The 13,483-nt window shown below is 43.9% G+C and overlaps 1 protein-coding gene across 2 annotated transcripts in view; it reads left to right on the top strand.

Annotated features, from left to right (window-relative positions):
* LOC129102001 (protein unc-13 homolog B-like) overlaps positions 1-13,483 on the top strand; it is a 71,688-nt gene that overhangs the window by 24,903 nt on the left and 33,302 nt on the right. For both annotated transcript variants that reach the window (XM_054611908.1, XM_054611909.1), the window contains exon 8: positions 1,411-1,633. In XM_054611908.1, coding sequence (XP_054467883.1) covers positions 1,411-1,633 — 223 coding nt within the window. The remainder of the gene's footprint in view (positions 1-1,410; positions 1,634-13,483) is intronic.

The raw sequence follows: 13,483 nt of genomic DNA on the forward strand, positions 1-13,483 counted from the left end.
CCGAGAGCCCATATGCATGATAAACCTTCTCACTGTTGGACTTCCCTCCCCCTCCCACTACTACAACACAGGGACTCTTTTCTTTGTTTTCACAACCCCTTGCCTCCTCTGACTGTACCTCTCACTTTGTAACGTCTGCACTTCCACCAGGCAACTATTTCGGATGGGCTGACCCACTGAGTATGTAAAACAAAACTTTGATGAAATTCTCTCTCCCTGGCCAATCCTCAGTGCCCTCTGCATGTCCCGCTATCACCGTATTCCCAACATGTAATCGATAAGGCTTCCAAGCATTTTGTTTTCATCATTTCACTTTAACACTTGATTTTCCCCAATGATTTCCTTAATCCCTGCCTTTGCCGTTTTCCTCTTTACGCTCTGTGCTGATGTCATATAATTCTCATTACCCATGTATACTTTATCCTTAAATAATTGCGTCCTAGAAAAAAGACCGGGAGAATCCAACAAAAGAGATTTCTTTTTTTCTCCCTGAAACGGTGCTTTATGCATGTTTTTAAAAAGACTGCTTAAATCCAATGAGAATACTGACATCAATAATATTAAAATATGATTAGCAATACCTGTAGAAATACTTCTTAAAGTCTGCTTAACATCAGGAGCCCTTACCAACTATTAAGGGGTGAAAGTTGCAGTTGCGTCACGAAACTGATGGGTGGCGGTCTTTGCTAAACTGAACTTGCACTGCGCATCACCTTGACATTTCTTTTGCCCCCCAAGAGATATCAACAGAATCAGTTCACCCTTGGCCCTCTCACTTTATCGCTTTGAAAAGATAAACTCTGCTGTCCCCTTCAGCACGTGGCAAACTGGCTCCACAAAGAAGTTTTCTCAGGGTCGGCAAAGTCACTTTCTTAAGGCGGTGTGTATCGATGCTCTTCTTATGAATGTCTAATTTATAATTTATCATTAGACATGTGTAAGTGTAGTACAATATAAACACTGTCAAAGTGTTCCATTTGTAGCACAACACAAAGTGGCCTTTTCTTAAAAGTAATGTTAAAACCCATACAGATTTTATTTCTATACACGCCACTCCCCAACCCAGACAGTGACTGAATGCCAGTCTAAACTATTTTGCCACATCAAATATCTATGAGGTTATTGTTATGTTGGAGCTGCATTTGATTTATAACATTTTGTCCCTAAGAAACCCTAAGATCCCCAAGAAAGTCAAAAGAGTACAGTGTGGCAAAATGGCATCCGCCGACCCCAGTTTGTTTATTTCTTCAGCTCATGACAGTTTTGTTATGTAACCAGATGTTAGGAAGAATGCATCCTCAGCTGTAACCCGGGTTAACGCTTAGCAACAATTATTTAAATACCACATGAAACATGATTATGTGTCAGGAGAAACTCATTAATTCAGTGCACCCTGTCTCCCTGTTGCAGCTCTGGATGACCATGACAGTGCCGTGGACGACCGGGACAGCGACTACCGCAGCGAGACGAGTAACAGTCTGCCTCCGCGCTACCACACGACGGCTCAGCCCAACTCCTCCATGCACCAGTACCCCATGGGGCCTCGGCAGCAGCACCACCACCACCACCCGGACTCCTGCACAGACTCGGTCCACAGTTTTGACCTGGACTACAGAGACCAGAGAGGAACCAGGTAGACAGTCGCAATATCGACAGTGCAAAAGCAGACAGCCAGTGCTAAAATGCCACCAATAGCCACTTGTTAATCAAAGATGTCAAGTATTTAATTTCTCGTTCGATAAAATATACACATCACAGACAACAACTTTCAGATTTACACAAGGCAGAAGAAGTCAGTTTAATTCTCATGCTTCTGAAATTATATGTCTCCAATAGTTTGCATGACTAAGAATCCAACTAGAGCTTTATAGTTTTATTTTTTTCTGTTAGCTGGCTCTCCTATGCGCCATAGTAGATGGTTCATTCAGCTGCTTCAGTTGACCAAGAGGGATCTGTACTGTCGAGGGGAAATGGATTTAGTCACACCCCGTTTCCAGCCTAAGTTCTGCACCGCATTCATTAGTTATTGTATTCGTCCACTTACTTGTACGTCACAAGGCATGTTAGACTATTTGTTTAGTACGACTGAAGTCAGAATCTTGTTGAGATGGCCACAAGCGTGTGTGGTGACTGTTATGGTAAAGATAATTTATATTATTTCAATGAAAAATCATTTCAATTTAAATACAGAGGAAAAGCTGATATCATTTTGCTAAAGAAATAATAATACATTGTTGTTGTTGTTGTTGTTATAATATTACCACTTCACAGCTATTTTGAGGACAATTTTGGACAATAAGACGAATGGGCTCAGTGCATGCGATCTACTTTTGTGCTTTCATGGATTGTCAGAGAACATGTGTACCAGTGGGACTGCTGCAAATCTGCCTGTGTGGACTGATAGGAAGTTGATCCGGATAATTCTACATCAGAAAAAAAAAAAAAAAAAAAAAGGGATTACAGCGAGGGAAAGCTCATTGTTGGTGTTTCTTTTTGTCTTGAGGGTCTGTTGTGTTGGTTAAAGTTCGGTAGTTTGAAAGGCTCTGAACTTGGTTTGGCCATATTTCTGAGGTAATCCCTGTGTCACACATGGAGGGAGTGGGTCAGTGACCCAACCGCATATCTTTGGTGATTAAAAACTTGTTCAGTGTATGCCATATGGTGGTGATTTAATATCGCATGCATTTTTCATGACCACTGTTGCAGGCGGAGTGTTGAAGCGCTGATAAGCATGACTGTTGCTTTAGGGATTTACAAAGATCTAAAGTAACAGAGGCACATGCAAACATAGGGACACACAAACACTCACACACTTGCCACTTGCACACATAAAGTTTTATTTATTATTCTACCCAAGCACAGGAAAATGTGTAATAATGTTTTTTTCAGTCCGTTTTGGCTTTTTTTTATTTTTTATTATGAAAAACATTAACATAAACTGCTACATATCATTTAGCATGCAATCTATTTTAAGAACGTTTTGATATTATTGCAACATTGATAACTGAGCTGAATTGTGTCTATACATTTGCATGAAGACTATCGCCTTCTATTTAATTTATCTGCTTCATTCTTCATCATTCTGCTTAACTTTTGTTTGCATGTTTGTTTTCTTCTTCTTTTCTGTCCCTGTATCCTTTCCCAACCCTTTTGTTAAAACAATTCTTTAATCTAAATTAGATCATTAAACCAGAAAGGAAGGGTCAGAATTATACCCGTAGATTCTGGCATGGGGGTCGAAGATTGGGAAAACAAATACAAAGGGCATGGCAAGCCCCAGCTGAGTGACTTCTTGGAGGATCAGGAAGACAACGTTATCCTTCGAATGGGGAGACCCTACCCCGAGCCATCACATACCTCTACCCGTCAGAATTCACAACCCAGTGGTTTTCTGCCCCCCACCTACCCTGAGGGTTATGACACTATTGATCGGCGGCGAAAGAAAAAGATAAGGGACCCAGGGGTATTGCTCAGTACAGAGGCAGACAAACTGAGGGAAGATGCTTTTCCTTCTGACCTTGCACTGCTCCGTGAGAAGAGAGGGGAGCTGTTTATGCGGCAGGTAGTTGAGATGCAGGAGGAGGAGGAGCGTTTGACATCAAGCCTCAGGCCACACCAGAAAGCGCTTCTCTACAAGACAAGGATGTGGGCAAAAAATGAGCTGGACAACACTTTGGAGAATTATGTGGCATACAAAAAAGAGCAAGATGCTAGAATGAGAGCAAGGTTTGATTTTGATTTAGAGAACTCTGAGGATCTGCACTACCCCATTGGAGCAGAGGAGGACATTGATGACATTGCCTTTACAGCAGAAGACTTTCATCCAGATAACGCAAGGTATTACAAAGACAGGTATTCTTACTCCTGTCATGAGGGCCCTCGAGAGAAGAAGTGTGGGAAAGCTAAGCTTGGAGGATGGGCTTCAGAGGCAATGCTCTCTCCTGTAGAGGAACCAAGTGATGAATATGTAGACCCAATGGATGAGCTTCAGTGTCTGGTTGAAACAGTTTCTGAATACCTTGCTGAAAAAGAGGAGGAAATTAGCAGGTATGGTTCCCTTCCCAAATCAAGCAAATCAAGGCTATCCTCTCTGGGTAGCTATAAAACCGATTCTTTTGGAGAGGACCAAAATAGTTCATCAAAAGATCCTAAAGGAGAGTCCCAATCACAAACCCCTTCTGATCAGGGTATTTCCGGAGTTAAAAGTGCCATGAGCTCATTATTTAGTTCTCTCACTGACAAAGTTGGAAGTGGATCCAAACAGCCTGTCCCGTCTCCACAAGCACCACAAGCACCATCTACACAACCTTCCAACCAATCTGGACTAACTAAACTGTTGTCCTTTATTCCAAAATCAAATAGCTCTGCTCCTGTAGCTGTTGTATCTCCAGTAGAAAGTTATCAAGACAAATCATTCAGTTCTTTGCCTACTCAGCCACCACATGATGCCAAGATGCAAGGTCAAGAAACAAAAGCTCCCACAAGGAGTCAGACTCAAACAAGTACAAAAGAACAACAGAAGTTTGTAACAAGACCTCAAAGTGCTCCAGTAAACTCAGTCTTGGGGAAGTTGAATCCTTTAAAGCTTTTTTCAGCAGGGGATAATGAGAACTCAGCTGAACAGGCCCCAGAGTCCATATATTCTCATGACCATGCACAATGGGATGAGAAATGTGTTCATCAAGGGGAACAGTCAGTGACAGCAGAAGGAAATGGGAAATCTGAAAAATTAAGAATTTCCTGTCAAGAGAAATATTTGGAGCAAAAACAAGATGAAAATATGTATAGCAGACAAAATCCGATGATTTACGAAAAAGAAAATGTGCCTATTCCAGCAAAGCCGCATGGCCAAACGCAATCATCATACACTGGTTTCTTTAGCCCTTTCAAGAAGTCATTAGGTTCATTAATCACACCGGCTGTCCCCATTCTACCTCAGGGAGCTCCACCTGTGGCAGTTTATCCAGTGTTTAGATCCACAGAGGATCCCCGACCAGAGAAACCAGTGGAGGACCCATCATTGAGCAGTAAGCTTAAACTGCCTTCCCACTCCTCTGAAAATGTCTCCACTCAACAGCGACCCAAATCAGAGGGAGGAATGCTCTCTGGTTTTCTAAAGTTTGCATCCAATGAAGATGTAAGTGCCTCCATGAACGTTGTGAATCCTGTGCAATCATATCAGGAATCAACTTCAACAACAACCACCACATTTACACAGAATTCTGGATTGCCCCAGGAAAACACTGAGAAAGGATGGTTTTCTAGCCTATTTAATCCTACCTCTGCTCCCTCTGGTTCAAATCAGACTTTTACAGGTAATCAGCAATGTCAGAACAGCAATGTGCCATCTGGCTCACATGGACAAAACGCCTCAAATCAAAAACCAATAGCAGACCCCCATGTTATGCAGCATCAAGCTCCCAGTCAGCCTGAATCCAATTTTTTGACAGGTCTTTTCAAAGGGAGCTCGGCTGAGGACATCTCTCACACAGGCTCTAATCAACCCAAACAAGGACTGCTATCTGGACTTCTTAAATTTGGCTCTACCAGTGACCTATCTGGCAATTTGCCACAGCAGCCTTCCCATAACAGTCAACCACCCAGGAGCAGTAATTCTTCACAGTTTCCCAATCAACCTCCCCCACAACAAAGTTATTCTGTACCACGGATGGGGGGCCTTGTCTCAGGGCTAATGAAGTTTTCATCCACAGAAAATATACCACAAAATGTACAGCCTTCTGAAACTGAAAGGCAGGGGAGCATCCCTGGAAATGACTCTGGTCTGCAGCAGACTTCAGATGAAACCCAGCAAAAGCAATCTCAGCAACAGGGGTTGTTGTCTGGCTTTCTTAAATTTGCATCCTCTGAGAATGTTTCAAGCGGTCAAACAGTTCAGCACCAACAAAGCAGTGTTCAACATAATCAACAGGGTTTCAACCAACAGAATACTCAAGGTCCAAACCAAGGACCTCATCTCAGGAATAAAGCATCAGGTCAGCAAGTTGTCCAACAGGAGACAAGTAAACCAGGCTTTAATCGACAACAAACGGTTCCACTCCAGCGATCACCATCTCAACAAAGTGGTCTTCTATCTGGTCTTTTCAAATTTGCTTCAGCAGACAACATAAAGGCACAAGAGCAGACATCAGCTCAACAGCAAGGAATTATGCCTAGTAGATCCAGCCATGAGCAACCAAGAGCAATGAATATCCCAATTTCCAACCCAAACGAACCACAAAATAGCTCAACACAGAAAACTACTCAAGCAAGTGGTCTACTTTCCGGTCTATTTAAATCCTCCTCAGAAAGTATAGCCCAACAGCAACAGCCAAACATCACCCATGAGACACAACAACAAATCAAAGTTCCGAGCAGCCAGACCACTGCAACACAGGTGGAGACAGCAAGTCAATCTGGAGTGCTCTCAGGGTTATTTAACAAGTTAACAAAATCATCTGAAAACGTCCACACAACCTGCCAGACAGTTACAGGACAATCACAGCATCAGAAAGCCGATAATCACACAGAGACAATAAAGACCCCACTACAAACACAGTTAAACACTAATGTGACACAACAATCCACACAAGAACATGCAGAGAAAGAGAAGAGGATTCAACGACCTGCCCAACAAGGATTTTTATCTGGACTATTTAGCAAAAATGTTACCGAGGACCCTTGTACTCGTAAACAAGTAGAAACACCAGGTCAGCTTACGGAACAAGAGATACCCTCAAATAAGTTCACAGGGTTACATTCAGGCATGTTAAAGTGTAGTGCTTCCTCAGACTTTGGAAGGGAAAGCTGTCAAAGAGTTGTTCGAGATTCTCTCAATCCAGGACAGAGCAGACACGCGTTCATCAGTGCACCTGTCTCAATAGATACTGAGAGTCTAGACTTAAGAACATCAGCTACTTTTGCAAGATCTCTTCAGAGTCAGGCACCATACTCCTCAATTAGCACAGGTAATTTATCTCAGTTATATTATTCTGGCTCACTTCAATCAGTTCACCCAATGGCTTATAGTACAGGAAATATTAATTCCCTTTTACAAAGCCATACACCTTCCCCAGTAATGGCCAGGCAGCCAAACATTTGCAGAAGCACTTCCTCTTTGTATGGAGCAACAGGGCATACTCTTTACCAAGGTGAGATGTCCCCTTATGGAACAAGTCCCTCTTATGATGAAAACCAGTGGATCCATGAAAGTGCTCTCTGGCAGCAGTTTCAGAACGAGTCACTGAATTATCAATTCCAGGGAGAGGATCAAGTGTATAGACAGAGCTGTGAAGGTGTGTCATTACCGGTATCTGCTCTTCCCTGCACCTCCCCAAATACATATCAGCCATTTGACTCCACGGCACCATGGCAAGGGGTCGTCTGCCAAGAGCAAATTCAACCAAATCAGTTTAAGGGACACATGAATGACGATCAATATCCCAGGAGGAAATTATGGAACAGCCACGAAGACTTGGGAAACCTAGCATATTCACCTAATGAGGAGGGAGCATTAAACTTAACTAATAAACAAAGTAATGCAAAGTTTGGGAAACGGCACTCGTTTAATGATGGCAGCACTTACAGTTTGAATGGGGTTTCATATCACGAAGGTTATTACGAGGAGACTGCACCAAGCTTATCTTTTTCAGCTAACTTGCACTATGGAATGGATAATTCAGTCCTACAAAGTGTTTATACTGATGACATGCTCCATCAGAGTCAGTTTAATTTGAATAGACCAATAGATTCAAACTGTCCCCCAAAAACTGAGACCGAAGACTCCCTGTATCTCGAAGACACTGAGTGGTATCAGCAGTGGCTTGCACTATTGGAGCAAGGAATGTGGTGGCCAGCAGAAGACGGTGACTGTGGCTACTTTGTTTACACAGATCATGAGTACATTTATGCCTTGCTTACAGATGCAGCAGGTGAATATGTGTATGCATGTGCCCCTGAAGGCGAGTCTTGGGGGAATGCACAGAAATTAGATGGTTTTCCTAGTGCTTGGCTACACAGTGAAATGGTGTTAGTATGTGGCTTTAAAATTCCACTCTTCAATGAGGATGAGCTTCTTTGGCTACCTGGTCAAGAGCACTGTGATTCTTTACTTCTTAATGGACCCTTAGATTTGTCTGCAGCCTATAGAAAAGGTAATCAGATCATGAATTTAAATCTTGAGCAGTTCTCTCAAATGTTTGAAAATTCATTTCAGTCACAAGGGCAACAGGGTGTAGATTTCACGTCTTACAGATTAAATAAAGTTAGAATAGATCCAAGACAGCACAGTAACATGTATAAAGATCAATGCGCAGAAGTTATTGACCTCTCCTGTCGTAATACAGACCACATTGGCCCTTATTGGAACAACCAGGAAATGAAGACATTTATTGCTCAAAAGGTTGCTGTTTCCCTGAACTCTACTCCAACTGCTAATTCCAATCAGCAGTCACTTCAGAACTGTTACCACCCTTGCCAACGGAGACGTCCATCCACTGGGGTTACAGTGAAGCATGTAGATGATGTATCAGAGAAGGAGTGGAGGGAGAGAGTGATTCCAGGAGAAGAACAACCTAATCGGCAAGTCAAAAATATTTCTTCCCTCATCTCTTCTTTTGTGGGCAAAACATCACAGGTGGAGGCCAACAAAACTAGCATATCCTCATGTGAAAAAGCTCCTGACAAAAATTCAAAGAACATTCTCACATCAGGTTTTCAAAGTCTGAAGTCAAAGATAATCAAAGAGGAATCACCTGCTGATGTGACTCAGCCAGATTTAATTGTCAATCAACAAATGCAGGGGCCAGCTACCACACAGAGGAGAATTTTACCCACAGTACAACCAACTGCTCAAGTGACTCAGCCCTCAACTCAATCACTTACAGCTTCACAGAAACCTAGACTTTCACGTCAGACAACCTTGGTACAACAAGCAACCCCACAAACCCAGCCCAATGTTACAGTGCCTTCAGGATCAAAAGAATCTATTATTAAACCTGGACAACTTACAGCTGGTAAGCCAGTAGATATACCAGTGGATAAACCATCTGAACAACAGCCAGGATTCATGAACTTTCTTAAATCTGCAGTGGGAATAGAAGAAACTATGCCAGATTCACAGAAATTATCTCAGACATCTTCCAATGAACAAAGCAAAATCGGCAGTATTGCTTCCTCACCAGGCAGTGGTTCTACAAATAGGGAGGCTACAGGTGTGTCAAATCTCTTTGGGTCAATTAGCAGCCTGTTTAGCACTGAGCCTTCTCCACCACAGAAACAACAAATGAAACCTAGTTTTACAGAGGGTTCACTGACATCAGCATCTAGACCCAAGGGTATACAGAGACAACGAACAATGGACCAAAGTGGTACCTCTCGGCCCGTGCAGAGCCAACCCCCAAACAAAAGTCAATCCCAACCATTTTCCCCCAGCTCCTCCACAGGCCCTGCTACAACCCGATCAGAAACTATGCTACCTACAGAACAGACAAAACAAGAAGGAGGAACTAAACCATCTGGTGGACTGTTTGGATTTTCGATTGGAGACATGCTTGCTGGATCAACAGGAGCTGCTCAATCTGGACCCACACCTCAATCACCTGCATCAGCTACAGCTCCTCAAGAAGAATCACTTGGTAAAAGTATATTATCAATATTTAGTGGACCAAATCCTACACAGGCTGCACCTAAAACTGGGCCCTTGCCTCAAGCACATCCAACAAGTGCAGCTCCACAACCTCCTCAACAGGAATCACTTGGTAAAAGTTTATTATCTATGTTTGGAGGATCAAGTCCTCCTCAACCTCCCCCCCAAACCAAGTCTACTGCTGAAATACCACAACAGGGAACTGTTCCTCCAAAAGCCCCCCCAAATACTGGGTTCCTTTCAATGTTTGGGGGTCCCAGCAACCAACAGCAAGCCCCAACAGGATCTCTTCTAGGGGGAATTCTGCCTGGGTCATCAGGAACAACTGAAAGCCCAATGAAGGGACTGTTGTCTATGTTTAGTGATCCCACTCCTCCACAACCTCAGCCACCAACATCGTTGAATCAACAAAGAGTACCCCAGTCACAGACTCAACGACAAGGGGAACCTCAGACACAATCTAAACCACAAGCACAGCCACAAGCACAAGGGCAGGCAGCCACCTCTGTTCTTGGGGGAATATTGGGTGGCTTGTCTAACTCTAGTGAAAGTCCAAGAAAAGCTTTGTTCTCTATGTTTAGTGGCCCCAGTACTCCTCAAACACCGGGAGCTGGTGGAGGTGCAAATGTGTCTACTTCCCCAGTAACTGCAGCACCCAAAGAACCTGCAAAGAGTATACTCCCTGTATGTAATGATGGTGTGTCACCTCCACAAAAAACTCCTAATTCATCATCGGCTGTTGTAACTGATACTAAAGAGCAACTACCATCACAAGGTTCATCCCAAATGTCATCTGTTTCCAGTGGCCATGTCCCAGTGGCAGCAGCTGCCAGTGTAATATCAAGTGAAGTGAATGTAAGCTTATCCACTGGGACTACTGTAGATACTACACAGGATGCCACAATTAAAGGAACTGATATTGCATCTATGGAGCAAAACTCAGAATGTGTCACCATGCAAAAGAAAATGGGCACAGAGGGTGCACCCCAAGACCCTGCTCCCTCTAAAGAACCACCAGCTTCTGGCCTTCAGTCTATGATCGGTGGATTAGGCTCTCAGGCTCCATCCTCAAATACAGCATTCATTTCAGACAGTTCAGGAAAAGGTTTGCTTTCATTATTTTCTGGCCCCAGCACAGAACCTAGTGCTAGCCAGACAGGTCCTATACCTACAGGGTCTGAGCCCATTTCATCAGGCCCCAAGGACCCACCAGCCACAGGCTTGTTCTCTCTGTTCGGAGGTTCAGGCCCTCAGCCCTCTTCGCAACCTGGAAGTTCTCTATTAGGGTCAGTGTTTGGAGGCTCTTCACCCCAAACACCAGCTTCTCAAACAGGTGGGTCGTTACTAAGTGGTTTATTTGGAGTGTCTGCTCCTCAGGCTGCTCCTCAAGTTGGTCCCACTAAGATTGGAGTATCTGGTCCTCCGACAGCAGGCCCTCAGGCAGGTGCATCCTTACTTGGAGGCTTATTTGGTAGCTCTGCTCCTCAGGCTGCTGGAACTCAGACTGCAGGGTCTATTTTGGGCGGTATTTTTGGAGGATCAGCAGCTTCAACAGCAGCACCTCAGACTAGTGGGTCATTTGCTGGATTGTTTGGAAGGGCTGATAACCAAACTTCAGCACCCTTAAACAGCATCTCTAAATTGGGAGGCATTTTGGGAGGATCACCTTCTCAAACTGCTACAGCGCAGACTGGTACATCTCTTCCAGGGGGCATTTCACCTAGAGCTTCAGCTGAAACTGTTCTACCAAAACCCAGTGATGACAGTCAAAATACTCGAGCTCTAGCTGGTCCTGAAATTTCGGTAACTGATACAGCTACCAAAAGCAAAGAGCAGGCAGAAACACTTCAGCGCCCTGACAATGCAGTCCAGGGTCTTGAAGCAAGCTTAACCAAAACTGACGGCAATGTCATAGAAGAAGATCATTGCCAAGATGCTGACAAGTCAACTACCTTATCTAATGATGTTCAGTCTAAAATATCTGAAATCGGTGCACAGGCAAAACAACTTGAAGGACCAGAGCTTGTGAGTGGCCAGTCAAGTCAAGATACAATAACTCCTACAGTAGAAGAGGGAACATCAGCGACTCAATCACCAAGTACAGTAGTGCAGGGACAACAAAAGCCTCCAGAGCCAGATAAATCTGTTGGTGACTCAGCAGCAGATACAGTTACAGGCTTTATGTCATCCCTTTTCAAACCAGCAGTTGCTCCTACTGAAGGTCCTCAGCAACAGCCAAAGAACTCACTTTTTGGAATGGGAGGAATTGCCACCCAAGCTGCTCCTGGTCAGAGTGGAACATCACTATTAGGAGGTATTTTTGGAGGGTCCAACACCGAGACAGCAACTCCTCAGACCGGGGGATCATTATTGGGAGGTTTATTCAAGGGGTCTGGTCCTCAATCTGGTACTCAAACCAATGCCCCCACCACTGGAGGGTCATTATTAGGCGGAATGTTTGGAGGAGGATCCCCTGCCAAGTCTGTAGGTCCCCAGACTGGTGGATCGTTACTGGGTGGGATGTTTGGAGGATCTGCGGCAACAGCACAACCTGGCGGTTCTTTACTTGGAGGAATGTTTGGAGGTGTCACTGCTCCGACCGCAGGATCACAGACTGGAGCATCAGTACTTGGGGGCATAGGTGGATCTTTATTTGGGAGTATGGGACAACCACCTAAGCCATCTGACCAAATGCCAGCTGATCCAAAGCTAATGCCCGGCACTACACCACAGTCACAGATTAAGAATGAAAGTGTGCCACCAAAAGGGGCTACATGTGGCACTGAGACTAGCACAAATAAAATAGTGGACTCACCCTTACCAGATAAAGATCAATTAAAATGTGACAGCCTAACAAGTAGTAGTGTTGTTGAATCCAAGGCAGTTAGTGCAGAAACCTCTGCTGTCACAAATGCTTCAAGAAGCACTACATGTGACCTCATCCATCAAGAGGAAAAAAATGAAGAGACACCTGCTGATTTGGGAGAGATTATACATGAGAAGCCCTTGGTCATTAAAGGAGACCTTGAGAGTAAAGAAAGTGAAACATTAGTCACACCTGATACCAAGGAAGCAGATACCAATATTACATCTCCAGTTAATCAGTTGCCCATCAACGCAGAGCCACCTCAAGCTAAGTCTCTGTTTGGTTTTATATCGACACAGAGTGAAGCAGGAAAATCTCTTGGATCCTTATTTTCACCAACAATGTCGTCCGGTGCTCCATCAATGCCTCAAACAGAAGGAGTGAGTGGTCTGTTTTCAGGATTAAAAACCCTTTCTGGAGGCCTATTTCAGGAGGAAAAACCTGTGGCCGGAAAACAAGAGCCAACCACCGCTTCATTATTTGGGACAAAAATAAGTTTTCCTTGGCAGGCAGAGCCACCCAAGCCACAAGCTGTCCCAGTTGTAACATCTCAACCTAAAACTAACAACAAGCCAATAAATGCTCAAACACATAATGTACAAAAGGTTGCAACATCCGATGCCCAAAAAACTGAATCGGTAGGTTCCACAGATGATATAGCAAACCCCCAGACTTGCATCACCACTCCCGAAGTAGATCCTTCAGCATCCCTGACCCCGAAGGAGAAGGAAGGGCTTGTAGAAACATACCCCTCTGCAGGTCCTACCTCAGGAGTGCAGCTGGACACCCAGTCCAAGAAGGATCTATTGAATGCAAAAAGGCTAGTAGAAGCATAATAAATGGCATTCCCCCAACCATTTATGATGCATTGACATTTTGGAAAAAGTGTATTCCCTGTTCAGCTCTGCAATCCATCCTTACTAGATTAATTTAATATTTAGCTTGAGTGTATGTATACCTTTTTGTGTTGTCAG

Source organism: Anoplopoma fimbria, chromosome 14 (genome assembly GCF_027596085.1).
Source record: "Anoplopoma fimbria isolate UVic2021 breed Golden Eagle Sablefish chromosome 14, Afim_UVic_2022, whole genome shotgun sequence".
NCBI lineage: Eukaryota > Metazoa > Chordata > Actinopteri > Perciformes > Anoplopomatidae > Anoplopoma > Anoplopoma fimbria.